The sequence below is a fragment of the Ambystoma mexicanum genome, chromosome 2p (genome assembly GCF_040938575.1).
Source record: "Ambystoma mexicanum isolate Mex_15411 chromosome 2p, UKY_AmexF1_1, whole genome shotgun sequence".
NCBI classification, from domain to species: domain Eukaryota; kingdom Metazoa; phylum Chordata; class Amphibia; order Caudata; family Ambystomatidae; genus Ambystoma; species Ambystoma mexicanum.
In genome coordinates, this window is record NC_090923.1 from 1059091867 (window position 1) to 1059109719 (window position 17853).

The following is a 17853-nucleotide window of genomic DNA, read 5'->3' on the forward strand; positions in this document are numbered from 1 at the left end:
CAATTTCTGTCAGCATCTCGTGACCTGGAGTGCGGTCTGTCTGTTTTCTGCAGGTTCCCGTTTGCTCTTATATAGATGGCCTTGTCTTACTTAGTGATATCCTTATCTGCTAACTTGGATGCTAATTCCATATAGTACTCGGAGTCAATTCAAATTTCTTGTACAGTCTGCAATCCATGTCCAACTGGTTCTAATTCGTTTCGGAATTTTTGAGTGACTTGTGTTTTGCATTCCATCCTATTTTCTTTAATATACTTGCATGTGTTTCTTTTCTTGTCAGGGTGTGCCCCTTCCTTTCCACAAACCTACAGAGTCTCTACAAGGCAAGTATAAGAAAGCAATGTGTTTCCCTCTTTGATTAATGTAGTGTCTACTTGAATGCATCTTGGAGTGCTTACAGCGTATTGAAGCGGTTTTGATTGTGTTCATACGTGCTTCTTTAGGACAAAATATGAGCGAAAACGTTCGACTTGGCAGTATAGGAAAGAATGGGGGATGACATGAGAGGATGGGTGGCAAAGTCTGCAGACGTTTGACAGTGCCCTCGCACCCATTCCACTACTACACTCTGCCCAACCCACGTGTCATTTCTTTTAATTAGCCATCGAGGCATGCAACCAGGGTGACCATCTTGGAAATCGTTTTGCTTCTTTCCAAAGTGAACGGATTGGGCAGTATATAATGTGCATGTTTTTTTACTTTTTTAAAAAAATATTTACAATTTATTATGGGTTTTTTAAGTGTCAATGTATATTTTATTTACTAAAGGAAAGTTCGATTTTGAATAAAAACAGATATAAATGATTAACAATTATGACGTTTGTTTACAATGGGAACCAATAACTAAGTATAATGAAAAGAAATGTTCAAATTGAATTTGTTTTGTCCAACATATACCTTAAAATGCACGTGCATGTTATCGTCACCAAGCAAGTTCCTTTTTACTGGAGTAGATTTAAAAAAATGTCCTTGTGACCACTTTGCTTTTGCTGTGTTATTGGGGAGGCGTATTCTTTCACAGTTGTGTAGGCAACTGTGCCCAGGCATTCGAATGGATACATTCCTCATCTTAAAAATTCCCTTTCAGGCACAGACTGGACTTTTTAAATAGCCGCCAAGTGACACCGTTTCGACCCAGACCTTTTCTGCATCACGGCTCTTTAGCTCCCTTTTCGTCAGAAAGTGATGCCACCTGTACCTCCTGATTTTTCTTTTTCTTCCGAGATCAACTCAGGAATGTTTCTGTAGAACCAGTCACTTGTTTTAAGTCATAGCTCTTAAATTGTACATTAAGACCAGTAAAGGAGTGTTACTGTACCATGTCTTTCGGACCCTCCCCTCTCGTATCTCTTGACTTGGGAAGGGCCATGAGACAAGAACATGTGCCGTGTAAATTGCTGCATTCAAAGGCAGTGAGGGAAAGGGTGGCAAAGCTGTTATTGGCTTCAGAATAAAAAACTCTGTAGAAACCTGCTCCAGGGGGCCCAAGACTTGAGGGCCACTCCTGAGATGCTGGCTTCAGAGTCCTCCATTCGAGGTAAAGAGCAGGAGAAGAAAAGTGAGTTGCCTTCTTATAGGAACGCAATCCTTATCGTAGAGTAAGTGGTACTGGAGAGTAAGTGGTACTGCCAATCCTCTGCTTGTATGCACCCCCCCATCTCAGTGGTCTTTTCACTCTTCTTTAAAAGCTCATCTAGCTGCCTCCTGAATAAAATTGTAGTTGCATTATACACTATAATTTTGGTACCATTGTTGGAAGCGTGTTTGTTCAGCACTATATACATTAAATTAAATACATCTCTGCAACAGACTAAATTGGATGATACTGCACCTTTTGTACAATTTGGTTTGAACCCAGGCCATCATTCCCTACGTCTGCCTCTACCCCGAATAGTAGAAGGCCTTTTGCTCCACCAGGTTAAGTGTTCATGCAAGCCTCTCTCAAATCTCCACCACATCCTACTAGTCCCTAAAAGGACAGCTCTGGACATAAGTGTTACATCTACATGCTAAGAGCTTGGATCCATGCACAACGATGAGCAATCCGGTGCCTAAAGCCCAGCACTGCGCACCAGCTACTTTTCCACAGGCATTGTTAGACATGCGCTGCAGAACCCCCCACCCCCACTCCTCTCTTTGGATACAGTGCTATTCATACAGTGGGTTCAATGGAGCAAGCTGGCCTGCCTTTTGTAGAGTCCCCACAGGGTTGCCATGATAGGCATAACAAATGTATGATGTTTAGAGACATCTTTGAGGAGGGGAGGACAGTGAGCCTTTGTTTTCAGTCCAGCTTTGCTCGTAGAGCACCAGATATGTAGGAATTTGACATTGATGATCAGTCGGAGGAATCCCTGGTACAACTGGCTTAGTATTTGCATGAGCTAAGTGGGCTTGATGCACCCCTTCATCCACAATATCTGCTGTACAGTGGAGGGCTGTTATAGAAAGGGCAGTGCGCGTATATGATCTGGCAACACCATCTGAGGAGGTCAAAACCCCTGCTCTGAGGTATATATTTTAACCAACAGTTAGCATGGTGCCATTGTGCCCATTTAGTTGCACTAACATAGGTTTCACCCGTGATCAAGGAACCAATACCATATTTCAGAATGCACTAATTTTATTAAGCAATTGGTTACAAAGTTGGCCAACGCAATAAAAATGGGCTTCTTCCCCAGTGGGGCTGAAGTCTCTTAAAACACAGAAACCTCCCATTACCCTATGTCTCTTGCACAGACCTAAACCCTTAAAAGCCTCAGCTAGATGGAGGTTTTCCGGGGGGGTCCCATACAAGATGACTTTTCATTGTGAAGGCTTGTGAACAGAGAGGTCAATGGACGCACCCAGAAGGGAAATCGTGAGGAGGGGTTCTTGGAGTCTGATCTTAAACTCATGCAGACCTGCTCCTGTCTAATGCTGACCAAGTCTCTTGGAACTTGCCTGCTTTTACTAATTCGCTGTTGATCCTCTGTCCTATTCGACTATGTCCTCTCAACATCATGTTCTTATCTCAGCCTTCTCTTCCTGATTTTCTCTTTAGTGACATCTGTACCGCCTGGACTACCACTATTCCTGCCACCCCCTTCTTTTGGTGTTCAACATCTCTTCAGTCTATCCCACTTATTTCACTTTTTCATGTTGCCTCCTCCTTTCTCTTCAATTTCACCACTTCCAGCTGCACCCGCGCTTCTCCCCAGATGTATACATCTCTTCTCTTAGTTACCACCTCCTCTTTGACTGCCACTTCCTCATTTCCACTCGCACACTATAGTTATACCTCCTCCTTGACCCTCTTGGCTCTCACCACCTCCTCCTGTTCTCCACTCTCCTCCATCTCTTTAGCTTCTGCTTATTCCATGGCTTTCCAGTCTTCAGCCAACTCCAAGCACAAGATCCTGGCTCCAGCAGCCCTTACTATCTGACTAGAGCGGGTTGTTGTGGGTGCCTTCTTTCACCTTGCAGGGTCTTTAATGGGGGTCTGCATCTAGGGGGGGTGTTACCTTGTGAGGGCTGTGTCTGGCTGTTTGTTCCCGAATGCACATCAGGCTGCACTGTGCTTAGGGATTTGAAACACGTTTTTAAATGGCCTGTTTGGCATCTTGGGTTTTAATCCTTCTGCCCTAAACCTCCAAGATGGTGCTTGTGTTGTGCTGATCCCTCTGTTTTCAGCATGTGATTTACTTGTTGGGAAAACGGTTGGTAAGCTTGTGTCCTACATTTTCACTAAGCGGGCGAGAAAATAGAAACCTCAAATCCCTTTCTAGCCACGGACAATGTCCTTGTAGCTCTTTCTGTGCTGAACTTTGAGCATTCACAAAAGTCGGGTACTGGCAACATTGTGTCTGCAGAGCTGCGGAATTCACAGCAGGTTCAGAAACCTGCTGAAAAAGGTCTTTTTTGTGTCTAGTAAGGCAGCAACAGTATGTAAAAAAAAAAAAAACGTGCCACTATGCGAGTTCAGACTATTTTAAAGTGGAAGATTTCTTTCACTGCTTTGGATTTTTGGGTCTGCTTAATGGACGCTTCAGGCTACCTCAACAAGAAAGGGATGGGGGGAGCGGGGCATGGATGTGGTGCTACCAGCATATGCTTGCAGTGTCTTGCAAAGGGTTTGTGCAGGGACCAAGTTTGCTGTTCTAGCCTGTGATGCAGCAGTGATATTGGCCCCTGCCATGTGACTGGGACCAAGATGAGGTGATTCTGGATTCCTCCCCATGTCACACCCAGGTTCAGCATCTACTGGCTCGAGGTGGCATCTGGTTCCCAAAGCCAGACTGGGGACTTCATCATGGGATGTTAACAGACCTTCAAGTCTCAGCCTGAAACAGACCTGCCCCTACTTCATCAGTATATTAAGATCTAGCTCAGAAGCAGAGCTGAACTGACTTTTTTTTTTTCTTTTAATGACCCATGGTACACCAGAGTGGTTGGTGGTATAAGTAGCTGTGGACAGCTCTAGACTGATTTCCCTTCAAATAGAGAGTCAAAACAAGTTGCTGCTTGGGGAAGGAAGATATTCACACAAGGCACACTGGCCTTGCGCACCATTGATGCTTTCTAGCAGATGGTACATGACTGAAACGAAACTGCTAAGTATATACTACAAACCGGGTTGGTTCACTACTGATTTTGTTGAGACTACCATGGGCACAAGTGCAGCCCTGAGGAGACATTCCTGGTTGCGCACAGCAGTTCTCACCCATGAAGATCTACCAAAATTGTTGGGCATGCTGTTGTATGTCGGGCGCCCCCCTCCCCCATCTTATGTTCTTCCCACAAGAAGGTAGTATCTCCCATACGGTAAAGCCAACTAGTGGGTTCTACAGATTATCGAATGTCACTGCCTTACTTTTCCAATGAAACCATCCAAAGACCACTGAACCCTGCCTTCACCTTCTCCCGAATGGCTTCTTCAAAAGATCTGTCAGCTTGGGTTCAGTGGAGCTTCTTTAATCAGCAGGAGTCAAAGGTTAATATTGGTGTTACTTACTGGTTGCCAAGAAAGACGGGGGGGAGGGGGAGGGTCAGAATCATCCTAGATTTGAGAACCCCCTCAACAAGCTCCTCCAAAAGGATCAGGTGAAGATTCTAAAACTGGTACATAACTTCCAGACGTTAGAATTGCACTTCTGTGACTTCTCTTTAGATCTGCAGGAAGCCTCATTTCACGTCCCTATGCAGCCCTACCATTGAAACATTGACATTTCCTTTGTTTTGTGGTGGAAAGTGCTCCTCAATTTGCATTGCTCGGTGATGAATCCAGGGATTGTCCCTTCTCCCCAAAGGGGAACCACCCCCTTTGATACTAAGGAGGCGAGCCCGTTACACAATACCCTCTCTAGTGGGCAGGGCAAGTGGGATTCCACTGGGGCATTCTGGGGGGGAAACCCCTCCTCTAGGGACAAGGAATGCCCAAGTAAGGATTCCATTCCACCTCCCTTTACTTCTAAATTCTCAATGTTTGTTGGTTACGTGGGGGTTGAACTGGTTAATCATATATAGGGTCCCTTTTAAAGTGGATGGCTTGGTTTCTGACCTGTATTTTTTACCACCTTCTTGTGAGGACCAGGATCCATGTCCTCTTCCCTTTCCATCGAGGGAGAAACCCAAATACACCTTTACACCCACAGCACAAGGGCGGCTGCTGGAGATTGATGCTGGCATGTGCAAATGTGCAGATGAGGGTGCCCCTCCCTCACAGGGAGAAGCAGAACGAAGAACCACGTTTTTAACATGGTTTGTGCCGAGTTTGGAAACCTAGTGGAACGCTGCCGCTTGGTGTAAGACAGAGAGCCCGGGACAGCTGAAGCATCAGGAAGCATATCCATACCAGGATTTCCAGGAAATCCGCCGAAGCAGGTGAGTCCAGAGCATCTCAGTTCTGAAATTGAGAAGCCCCTGAGAGAAACAAAACCGCACAGACCAAAGCCAGGTCTGGGGCACTGAAGCCCCTGTTGGGCCCCATTGCTGTAATAAAGGTACGAGGCCTCGTACCAAGAGCAGGTGGAGGCAGTGAGGCCAGAGCAAAGCCTGCACTGGGCAAAGAATATGTATAACCCACAAGGGTGTTAACGGGCTGGGCATGCCACAAGCCCACACAGGACTGCAAGACAAAATATCCCACAAAATGGGTGAAGAAATCAAGAGAAGAGAGGCAGAGAAAGTCACCAGCTCGTGCAGGGCTTAGTACCCGAACACCACAGGAGGGGGTGAGAGAAGCAAGCATCAAACATGCTGGGCTGATATTAGGAGTACCCCATCAGGGGGTGAGTGAAGTGACTACAGTGCTAGTGCTGAACATGCCCATTGCCCACCCAGGGCAGAGAAACCAGTTACTCCATGAGGGAGTGAGCGAAAGGATAAAGCAGTGAGGGCTAGCTAACAAGTAGAACACATTCCAAAAGAACAAAGGGTGAACATTTTTGCTATTGTGAATACCTACCTCTCCTGGTCCAGAGATTTCCCAGGAGACTGCGTAAAGGAGAAACTGTTTGGACTATCTCAAGAGGACCTTGTTGCAACCAGAAACAGATAGCCGAGAGACATTTTTCTTTTAAAACTTTGATACTTTACTAAAAACTGAAAGATACCTGAAGAACTCTTTGGTGGGGTTCAGAAAACCAGCCACTACTAAATTATCGGAAAAAGGTGAATTGACTCCATCCAAAGCTCAAGCTTAGATTCTTTCATTTCTTTCTTTGTTATAGTTATAGGGCAGATGGCAGATTAGAATAGATTTGGACAGAGGACCGTGTTTATTTGTGAGACACCCTGATGAGCACCAGTTTGTTTTTAGGAGTAGGCACCCCATCCTAGAAATCTGATTAGAGGAGGGTTTCTTTAATTTCTTACACCCAATTGTTGAACCATGTCCTCTGGACCGTATCCTATGTCTGATTTACCACAGCGCCCCTTTGGCCTCAGAGCGTTTTCACAGGGGAGGGTGCTTATCTTTTCATACCTTAACATCTACCTCAACCTGTCAAGAGTCTGTGCTCGAGGACAACATGTAAACTTCTCTGCATGTTCCATTTTTTTCATGTACCTATGAAGTCCTTTGACTCACGTCAAAAGTGTCAGTACAGCCTTGGATGCAGAGCAGGCCATTGCTTTCCCTCCCCCAGAATTAAATGTGCCCAGACCACAGGAGCCCTCTTCCAACTGAACAGAGGACTGAGATTCCTACTGATTGCCACTATACAATCTGTCACTACTTCTTTTTTTTTTTTTTTGTCTGTTAAATTGGAATTCATTTTGGGGATTTGCTATGGAAGCGCAAGTGCTGAATTTCAATCTTCACTGCTTCAAGGTGAGACATCTCCCATTTTAATGAGACCAATCAGCCCCCTTAGGGTGGATCTCAGCCCACACAACTGTCCAAAAGGGAGATTGATTGGAGGAGACCCAATAGATGGAAGATCAGATATTTGATTTATTGAGCAGAGTGACAGTTGAAGTAGCTGACCGTTTCCAGCACAGATGAAAAACTGCTGACACTGAGAAGTGTACTCCATAGAGTGAAGGGTACCCTCAGTGGATGATAATATTGCTGCAGTGTTAGGGCAGATGAAAGAGTTTATTTTCAGAATGAGAAATTCATTGCAAAACTGTCAGAGCAGGAACATTTCCCCAAAAATAGATTAAGGGCAAAGAAATCTCATACAGGGTAGTGAGATCAGGACCTCGAATTGTGAAATTTGAGATTCCCCATTAAGGAGATGATTTTAAAGAAGGTCCAGGAGCTGAAAGATTTGATTTGGGTTGCCCACAAAATGGCGCTGTTTGGTGACAAATCGGGGACATGGTGGAAAGACGCACACTGTTCCCAAAAGCACAGGAAATAGCAAGGTCAAAGACTCTGAAATACTACACAACTTATCCAGCCACTTTAAGGGTGATATTGGATGAGCATAAAAGGGCAGATGCTTTCCTGACTGACCTGGACACTCACCCCGTGGTGGAGACTCTCCCCCAAGCACTCCCCACCCTCCCATCAGCTTAGATGTCCCTGAAATGCTGCATGGTGGTGCAAGAAGAGGAGGAAATTACTTGCTACCCTTGTGGGGCTGTAAGTGCCCGGCAGTTGTGGGACTGTTTTGCTCTATCTGTTTTAGTAGTTACTGTTGGATTTTGCTGAGTGTCTTTATTTGAAATTGCAGTTAAAGATGATTTATCCAAACTAAACTGGTATAAAAAAGATTAGGCTAATCTACCAAAACAAAGGGCAATCATTAAAACACTGTCACGTGATAGAAAATGGGTTATTAAACCATTTGATAAAGGGGGTAATGTACTGTAGAGTCATCAAAAATAAATAGCATGAACAACCGAGGATGCGTCATGTTACACCAAATGTAAATTTGATCCTACTGAATATTATAACAAATATTTAATATCTGAGTCTGCTGGTAGGGGCTGTGAACTACCGGCAGGCCTGACCTGCCGGTAGTTCAGGCCCCAACCGGCAGATAAATCACTGAAGCACTGGCATGTTAACTGTGCCGGTGCGCCACTGGTTTGCCACTTCCATGGAGTGCTATGGGACTCCACGGGAATGGGAACTTACAGTTGCGCCCCCGCCTGTAATAACCCAGTAATACCAGGCAGCAGAAACTGTAAGCCAATGTTGCTGGTAAGCCACTGGTACCCTCGTAATGAGGCTCATAGTCATTTAACACACATTTTTAGATTCAGGACATATTAGGTCCATTTTGCTGCCCTCTCTGCACGCACCACATATCAGATCAAGGTTTCCTGTTGGAAAATGCCAGTGATAACGGCGTTCATGGAAGGGGTAAAAAGACGTCATCCTCCTATTTCAAACCCAACTCCCGGCGGGAACTTGAATGTTTTTCTTAGAAGACTAATGGGACCTCCTTTTGAGCCAATGCATAAGGCTAGTCTAAAGGCTGTCAACTGAGACTGCCTTTGTGGTGGCTATTACTTCTATCAGGAAAGTTGGTGAACTGCAGGTTCTCATTTCAAGACCAATTTGTTACAATTCATAAAGACAGTGGTACTGCGCACGCGCCCATGATTTGCGCCTAAATTAATTTCTAAGTTCCATATGAACTAATCCATGGAACTTCCAACTTTTTTTCAGCATCCCACTAACTCAGCTGAAAGAAGCCTCCATACGCTAGATGTTAGCAGAGCAGTGGTATATTACCTTGACAAAACAAAAGCAGCAAGAAAGACAGACTAATTCTTTGTCACTGTTGCCGCTGTTAGAGAATGGGACCCTGTTTCTGTCTGCCATATCGAGATGAATTATTAAATGCAAAAGGAATTGCTGTAAAGAAAGCAACTTTTATTTCCACCTGTGCAGACATGAGTTCCTTCCTTTTAAATAGAGGGTATACCAAGCAGGTTTTGCATAAAGCTTTTCATAAAACAAAAAACCAAATAAGGTTGGAACCGCTTGGTTCCCAATGAAAATTCACTAATGGATCTTTCCGATACATCAACACCTATATATTACAAACTAATGACATTTGAAGAATCATTATGAAACATTGTCATCTAATTTAAAAGGATCCTAAATTTAAACCCATTATAAGTGATGTTTGAGACGTGGCAAAAATGTAGGAGATTGTTTAACTCTGTTTTTATTCTCCTCCTACTGGCCAGAATTGGCTAAAACCATCTTCTGGTTCTTTCCCCTGTGGTTCATGTTCCATTTGCAGGAAAATTATTGCTACTAAAAAAATGTGCAACTAGTGATACAAACTGGATTAATTACATTAGTGACCACATGAATTACAATTCCAATCATGTAATGTATGGCTTGATTTGCCATTGTCCCAAGTTATACATCGGAAGCACCATTAGAAAGTAGAAGGTGCAAATCCTGGAACATACTTTTTGCGCAATAAAGAAAGCAGATGAACGATACCCAGTGGTAAAACTTTTTCTTGGAAGCCTGCAATAGCAATTTGCTAAAATAGATGGGCCTCAGTACTGTAATAATACACCCTCATGGAGGCCAAAGGGAAACAACGCTCAGAAAACTGGAAACCAGACTGATTATAATTTTCAATAGTCAAACTCCACATGGACTTTATATCAAAGATTATTCAGTTTTTCTTTTAAAAACATGCACATCAGTTTACATGTTAGTCGAACAGTAAGAGCTTACCTGTTTTGAAGATTGATACAAGTAGAATGAGGGTTCATTTGTAGTCTTTCAAGTTCAACAGTTCATTTATCATCTTTGTTACCATTATCAGTGTTGGTAGAATTATGGCAGAACAATCACATTTCTCCTTTGCTGTCTTAACTTGACCATGAATTGTATTTTAGACTGGTGTTTAGAGTTTTAAGACACATTGCACCTTTAGGATAGTCTCAAAGACAATATCCAGGGTTTTTCTATCTGATTATTGGATTAATGTAATTATACATTTGGATACATATAAATCCAATTTCTATGTCCTTTTCCAGAATGCTTGAAAATAGATGAGAATTGTTAAATCCTTCTTCCACATCTTATGATCTTGAACATTTGACACAAAGTTGGGGGATTGAACATTATTGAACTTCTTCTAGAGAATGCCTCTTTTCACTTCTCCTTTTGTTGCTGTTGTCTAGCTGCCTATCCCTTTACACTTAAGTATGGAAAGAACTTCATTTAAGTTCTGTCCTTCCTGCATTCGAAAATGTCAGTGGAAAGACACACTACGTGTGTAACCTCAGTATTCCCCTTGACTACTCTGAGAAGCTTTGCGTGGCGTGCAATATTTCGGCCCAAAGCGCTCAGATGCACTACACCATGCAGGCAGTCCATTTGACCCACTGACGTTTTGTAATCCAATGAGGAAGACCTAGGCAGCTACTGCTCCCTTTCGGATACCAAAGACATTCAAGAGGAATTGGCAGAATGTAGTCGGCAGTCACTGGGCCTGTCCTGTAAGACACGCCCAGTGTTCTGCTATGGGGACAACACCTGGCAACAAAGGCATGCACAAGCACACTCTTCATGGGGGGCACACACACTGTAAGCACACATCCCCCTAGCCATTCTTCGATGGATCAGTTGATAAAAGGCCACACAGCAACAGAAGGCACTTTGGGGTCTTCTGGCTTGATTCGTCTGAAGCCTGCTGCACTTATGATCTCGCATCCAGCGCATGGCGATAAAGAGGAACGGACGCCGACTGCGTGCATAAAACCTCGACTGACCTCATGCTCAACCAATGAAGCCCCTTTGTTAGCTCCTGGTCAGGCTTTACATCAGAAATGACTCTAGATGGTAATTCATGTTCTTGAGCCATTCTACAAGGCAAACAAAATACAGTTACCTTATTGCTGGATGTACAAACCAGAGGTTCTGTTTTAGAGTCTCTGGAAGGAAAAGGGCATCCTGAGGACCGAGAACTTTTCACGGTCGCCCTCATCTGAACCAGTGTCAAAACATACGTCAAGGAACTTCAAGCCACACTAAAAGGCCTACAGGCCCTACAAAAACATCAAATCAAGCCTCTCAGTACATTAAGGCTACTTCTCTTTTGTCTTTTTCACTTCAAAAGGAGCAGCATACTGCTTACCTAGAGGAAATCGTTTTTCCACTTCCAGTAACAGTCAACACTGGAACATGGACAGAGTTGAGGAGTCAATGGATAGTTTCCTCCTTTATGGAATGTTACCCTGAAAAACAAGTCTATTTACAACAGAAGGGGAACCACCAGCTAAGTCCCCTAGAATACACACAATGTATACATCGCCATCTCGCAACATCATTGATGTGACTGAGGATGCACAACATGACTCCTTTCAGGATGATCAAAATGATCAGGGCACTGATGACCATGGTACATGGCATGATGAGCCTAGTGATCAGACTATGACCCAGCTGACCTTGCCACTGGTATCTTGCAGTCTCACAATGTCAGAGGATCCTGGAATCAGTTCGCCTATTGACAACCAACTTTGATTTAATTTTAATTAAATGCTCAGGATTCTGCAGATCATTTCAAAATTCTAACTCAAGTCTGTGTAAGACTGACTTTGTAGGTAATATTCTGAATGAAAAATAAATCAGCTAGCCAATCAATACCATTGCTACAATCTATATAAAAGCATAACCAACCTTCCTTGACTTCAACCCTTACAAGGGCAGTAAATCCTAGATTGCAAAATGTTTTTTTTAAACCTTCGCCTACTGACCCACTTGATATTAGAGGTCACTACTAGAATAAGAGCAGGGGTCTCCTTGTCTAATGCTGAAGCGCCCCCAGACCGAGTGTAAAAGAAGAAAAAAAACTCTGCCCTTGGGACAAGAGTAGCTACGTCAGCAGCCTATTCTAAATGCATAGCTAATAACTGAGTGCCTAATTCATAAAAGCATTTTATAATTGCAAAATCCCAGGATAACACTCTGTGAATTAGGCCCTATTTTGCTTGCAAGCTACAATTGCGCTCACTGGGACTCGGTGCAAGACCAATTGGGTTCTGTTCAATAACTGCTTAAGTCACAATTACTTAAAACTGTTAATTAGGGGAAACGGGTAGCTCATACTATTCTTAAAAACACACTAGATGCTGCAGAAACTGCAGGCAGAATAGTAACAGAGGTAAAAGAAGACTGGGTTTGCTCTCACACTGCGCACACAATATCAAATAGAAAGCACAATTTGCTGATTATATTGAGTGATTTTAATCGACAACGTTGCAGCCTGACACGTGTTTCAAGCTTCATGCTCTTCTACTGAGGCTGCTTGGACAACATTTTGGTGAAAATAAATATTACAAAATTCCAAAATCAATAGTAAAAATAGAACAAAAACACCCAGAACCAAAACACATGGAACAGGTAGGGTGTACCAACCAAAATAAAAGTCGAAACAACTACAATGCCATAGTAATTGAATAGAAAGTTAGCAGAAAATACATTTGAATTAAACATAAAGTAAAAAACATATTACCAATGGAGTGCGGCATTGTTCGTCAAAGGATATCAGGTTGATAAAGAGAAATAAGAAAATAAATAAAGAACATTAATTGAGGAAAAAGGGTTGCAATGGTGATCAGCCAAAAAGTACATGGGTAAAGCCCAAATTGTATAGGGGTACCTTAATCTTGGTCAATCTGCAAATCTCGTGCTAATGGAAATAATTAGGCAATGAATTAAATTAAAGATGATTCAAGGAATAACGAAAATGTATGTCAAGCGAAAAGGGCTTACCAGGTATTGAACCTTAAATAGAATTGAAAAGTAATACGTGGGCTCCCTATAAAGCAAGAAGAATATAAGAAAAAATGTATTTTAAAAAAAGGAAAACTTTGAGAGCCTATTGGCAGACAGAACAAGCAAAAGTAGCACATAATTGAAAACTAATGGCAACATTCCAATAACTTGCAGTTGCACAGAGAGTGTATTTGGTCAATCAGAGCAATGCTGAAATGTAGCCAAAGTCCCAGTGGTAAACAACCCGTAGAGAGAAGAAGAGCAAAAGAGAAGCATCAATTAGCAAATTGGATGTTGCCTCCGGCGGTCGTCTAGACTAACACGGAATTGATTTAGGTCCCCGTATAGGTTAGGGTTCATCTACAAACTAACTGAGCGATAACTTACCAGCGCGTCCGCTGCTAAATGAAATGAATGGAGCCCCCTGTTCCGGATGTCCTAGCTGCCACTTTAATATGTGCATTTTACGGGCCTGTTTACTTTCAGCCCTTAAATTATAATTTCTATACGCATATGATGCTTTTAATTACCCATCCATCCAAATGGGTTCCTCTTTTGGCTGGTTGATTATACTTCTAAAGATTATTAGTGGCTATTGCCAGTCTCTCACATACTAGATTTTCCACTGCTTCTCTTCTGCACAATTGCAGAGCACAATACTAGTTCAACATGGTGGCCCTTCTGCCATACTGGTTGTGTCGGCATTCGGCCTTTTTCGCTGTTGCCGCCCCTTTCTGTTCCATTCAATTATGTACACAGAACCTCACGCGAGCGGCTCCATTTGTTTCATTTAGCAGCGGACGCGCTGGTAAGTCATTGCTCAGTTATTTTGTAGATGAACCCTAACCTATAAGGGGACCTAAATCAATTCCGTGTTAGTCTAGACGACCGCCGGAGGCAACATCCAATTTGCTAATTGATGCTTCTCTTTTGCTCTTCTCTCTATGGGTTGTTTACCACTTGGACTTTGGCTACATTTCAGCATTGCTCTGATTGACCAAATACGCTCTCCGTGCAACTGCAAGTTATTGGTATGTTGCCATTATTTTTCCAATTTCAATTATGTGCTACTTTTGCTCGTTATGTCTGCCAATAGGCGCTCAAAATGTTCCTTTTTTTTAAATACATTTTTTCTTATATTCTTGCTTTATAGGGAGCCCACGTATTACTTTTCAATTCTATTTAAGGTTCAATACCTGGTAAGCCCTTTTCGCTTGACATAAATTTTCGTTATCCCTTGAATCATCTTTAATTTAAGTCATTGCGTAATTATTTCCATTAGCACGAGATTTGCAGATTGACCAAGATTAAGTTACCCCTATACAATTTGGGCTTTACCCATGTACTTTTTGGCTGATCACCATTGCAACCCTTTTCCCTCAATTAATGTTCTTTATTTATTTTCTTATTTATCTTTATCAACCTGATATCCTTTAACAAACAATGCCGCACTCCATTGGTAATATGTTTTTTACCTTATGTTTAATTCAAATGTATTTTCTGCTAACTTTCTATTCAATTACTATAGCATTGTGGTTTTGGCATTTATTTTGGTTGGTACACCCTACCTGTTGCATGTGTTTTGGTTCTGGGTGTTTTTGTTCTATTTTTACTATTGATTTTGGAATTGTGTAATATTTATTTTTCACCAAAATTTTGTCTAAGCAGCCTCAGTAGAAGAGCATGAAGCTCGAAACACGTGTCAGGCTGCAACGTTGTTGATTAAAATCACTCAATATAATCAGCAAATTGTGCTTTCTATTTGATATTGTATGCGCAGTGTGAGAGCAAACCCAGTCTTCTTTTATCCTTTACTCTGTGGGTAATTTGGCAGGTTCCCACTATCGCTCTCATCCGCAGCCCACCAGCAAGCACCCAAACTTGCCATCCATGTGCTGCACCGTTTAGGGTCCTTTCTCTGCCAATTTTCTAGTAACAGAGGTACCCTACTAAAACATCACTCCTGGCTGTGCAATTCCTGCATTTAGCCAGACACAAGCCACCCTAATTAACATGCAAATAGTGGAAAGTGTCCTGTTTGGAAAAGCAGTTGATGTGCTTGAAACTGCGAAAAGGATCCCGAGAACTTTAAACCGCTAGGGCAAATATCCAATAAACCGTACGTCCAACGCAGTGTATTTAATACCCGTCGTTCCTTTCGAGGCCAAGGTTATTCAAGGTCGAAGCAGTCAGGGTTTGGAGAGCAGCCTCCTCCCTTTTGTACTCCGCTCAATGACAATTAACCACCTTTCAAACCTCCCGTCAAAGTGGATTTCAGCACAGAAAAGGTTGGGGCGGAAGTGCAGCCTAAAGAGGCTCCTTGGCCCCCTCCTAAAGAGAGGTTCCTTTGAACCCTCCAACAAATGACACATTCATTCAGTTCCACTCACAGTATGCCAAGTAGAGATTTGCATTACAGTTTTTACCCCACGCATTGGAGGGCGTAACATCAGACCAGTGGTGTTGTCAACAGTGGGCAATGGATATTCCATCAAATTACTAGAAAAACCTTGCCAATATTCGCCAAGATCAAGAAGAATGTTGCAAGAACATCACTTGATACTACAAGCAGAGATTCATACACTTCTACAGAAAGGAGCACAATAAAGCTGGTTCCCCTTGTAGAGGTAAATTAAGGTATTTATTCAATATACTTCCTGGTTCCAAAAAATGATTTAACTATGCATCCTGTGTTAGGCCTGCGTCCTGCAAACACTTATGTCAAACTGCACCAATTCAGGATGACAACACAACAAGAAGTAATCCCACTTCTTAAAAAAAATAAGGGATTACATGGCAACATTGGACATGAAAGATGCATACTTTCATATGTCAATGTTGTCAGTGCAAAGGAAATACCCAAGTTCCAAGGTTGGGTCAGTTCACTACCAATTCAAAGTTCTTCCCTTCGGCATAGCCTCAGCACCAAGAGTATTTGCAAAGGTGCTCGCAGTAGTTGCAGCCCACCTGCGCAGACAGTCCACCATTTCAGTGTACTCTTATTTAGACTGCCTGATAACAGATGACACACCTCAAATGTGTCAATGGAACACTCCATCAACCTGCTTTTTCAGTTGAGTTTCTCAATGAACGAGAACAAATGTCTTTTTCCCAGTCAAGTAAAACAGTTTCTGGGTGCAGTAATTCAAACCGAACCCACCCTAGTCTTCTGTTCCAACGAGAGGTTTCAATGCATGCTATTTCAAGTTCCACAGTGTTGAGTATCTGATGTCATCACTCCTTTCCCAGAGGTTCCCTCTCATGTGGCCTGGGGACGGCAGCTGTTACCTGATCCTGACCCTGGATGTGGCTATTTGAGAGAGGATCACATGAGGGGAGACAACCCTCAGGGCGAGGGACAGGCATCATCTGATGAGACATTGTATGCCCCTTTCCCTTTTAGGGATATCCCCCTCCATTCCTCATCCCTTGATGGCATACTCTAATAATGCTCTTCAAGAACCCACAAAGTCTGCTGACCATATCCTTCAATATTCTGTAGCAAACAGAATGACAAAGACTGAACCAGAAGGAGCAGTCCAGTGTTAGGAGGAAGCTGATTGGCTCTGAGCAACTCCCTTCCTTGAAGCGAGCAGGCGAGCCAAAAGACGCAGGAGAACCGTGGAGAAGATTTCCCAGCTTCGGCTGGGAATCCAGAAAGCGGGGAGCGAGGCAGAGAAGCAGCATGGAGAAGGGGGGAGGCGGTGTATAGACCAGAGGTGTATTCCCGCTGGCAGGAGAGACGCCAAAGAGGGACATGAGGCAAAGGAGCTTAGCGGTAGAAAGTGAAGCTGGAGAGACTTCAGATTGCCACCAGCTGCAGAGACGTGCCACCTGAAGCGGAGAGGGAGCGGAAGCTGTCAGGGACCCAAGCAGGGTAGACTAAGCCAAGGGAGTCGTCCTAAAGCTGGTGAGCCCACAGTGGACGGTCGGGGGCACCAGGATGGATTTGGAGGCATGCCTGGTCCCTAACTGGAACAGGAGGCAAATTCCGTATTACAAACTGATGTACATAGTCCTAGTATTTGGGGAGATACAAATACACCAGTGATAAGAGGAACTTGGAGTGGGGGATCTGTCCTGTGAGGGGTCAGAAATGCAATACCGACACAAAGGTATAGTGTTCTCAAGGTTTGAAATATATTAAATGAAAAGTCGTGAGATAAATGCCTCTTTCCCTATCCTAACAAGGATGTCCCTGCCTAGCAAACTAAAGAAAATGAACTAGTGTCCAAAACGTCTGACCCTCAAATACATACAAATGAAATATACATATTGGGTTTAGAAAGTACTCCTTTTGACCAGGGTTGGGCTCCCTTCCCATGGATCAATTCAGGAATACTCTTCTTAAGTTATGATTCAACAAAGTTCTAATCCGTGAAAGCAAGCGTCCCCCATAAGGCAGTAACCTCCCCACAATGAGAGGCAATAAAGGACACACCCCAGGAGGGAATGAGACCAGGACCAAGTGCGGGTGATGCGAAAAGGGTTTTTATATAATCAATATAGGGCATGCATGGGGGCCGCTGACGAGCCACGAGCCGCACGGAGGTAGGGAATGTTGGGGAGGGGGTCCTAAAGACCTGTCTTCCCATACAATTCCCCCTTTTGTTACTTAAGTAATGAATACTGCAACTCACCCAACCTCTGGCGTTCTTTCTCAT

At 43.2% G+C, this 17853-nt stretch overlaps 1 protein-coding gene across 2 annotated transcripts in view; it reads left to right on the forward strand.

The window, feature by feature from the left end:
* The window catches only part of POLA2 (DNA polymerase alpha 2, accessory subunit), a 910834-nt gene that overhangs the window by 611713 nt on the left and 281268 nt on the right, over positions 1-17853 (forward strand). For both annotated transcript variants that reach the window (XM_069644973.1, XM_069644974.1), the window contains one exon: positions 281-323. In XM_069644973.1, coding sequence (XP_069501074.1) covers positions 281-323 — 43 coding nt within the window. The remainder of the gene's footprint in view (positions 1-280; positions 324-17853) is intronic.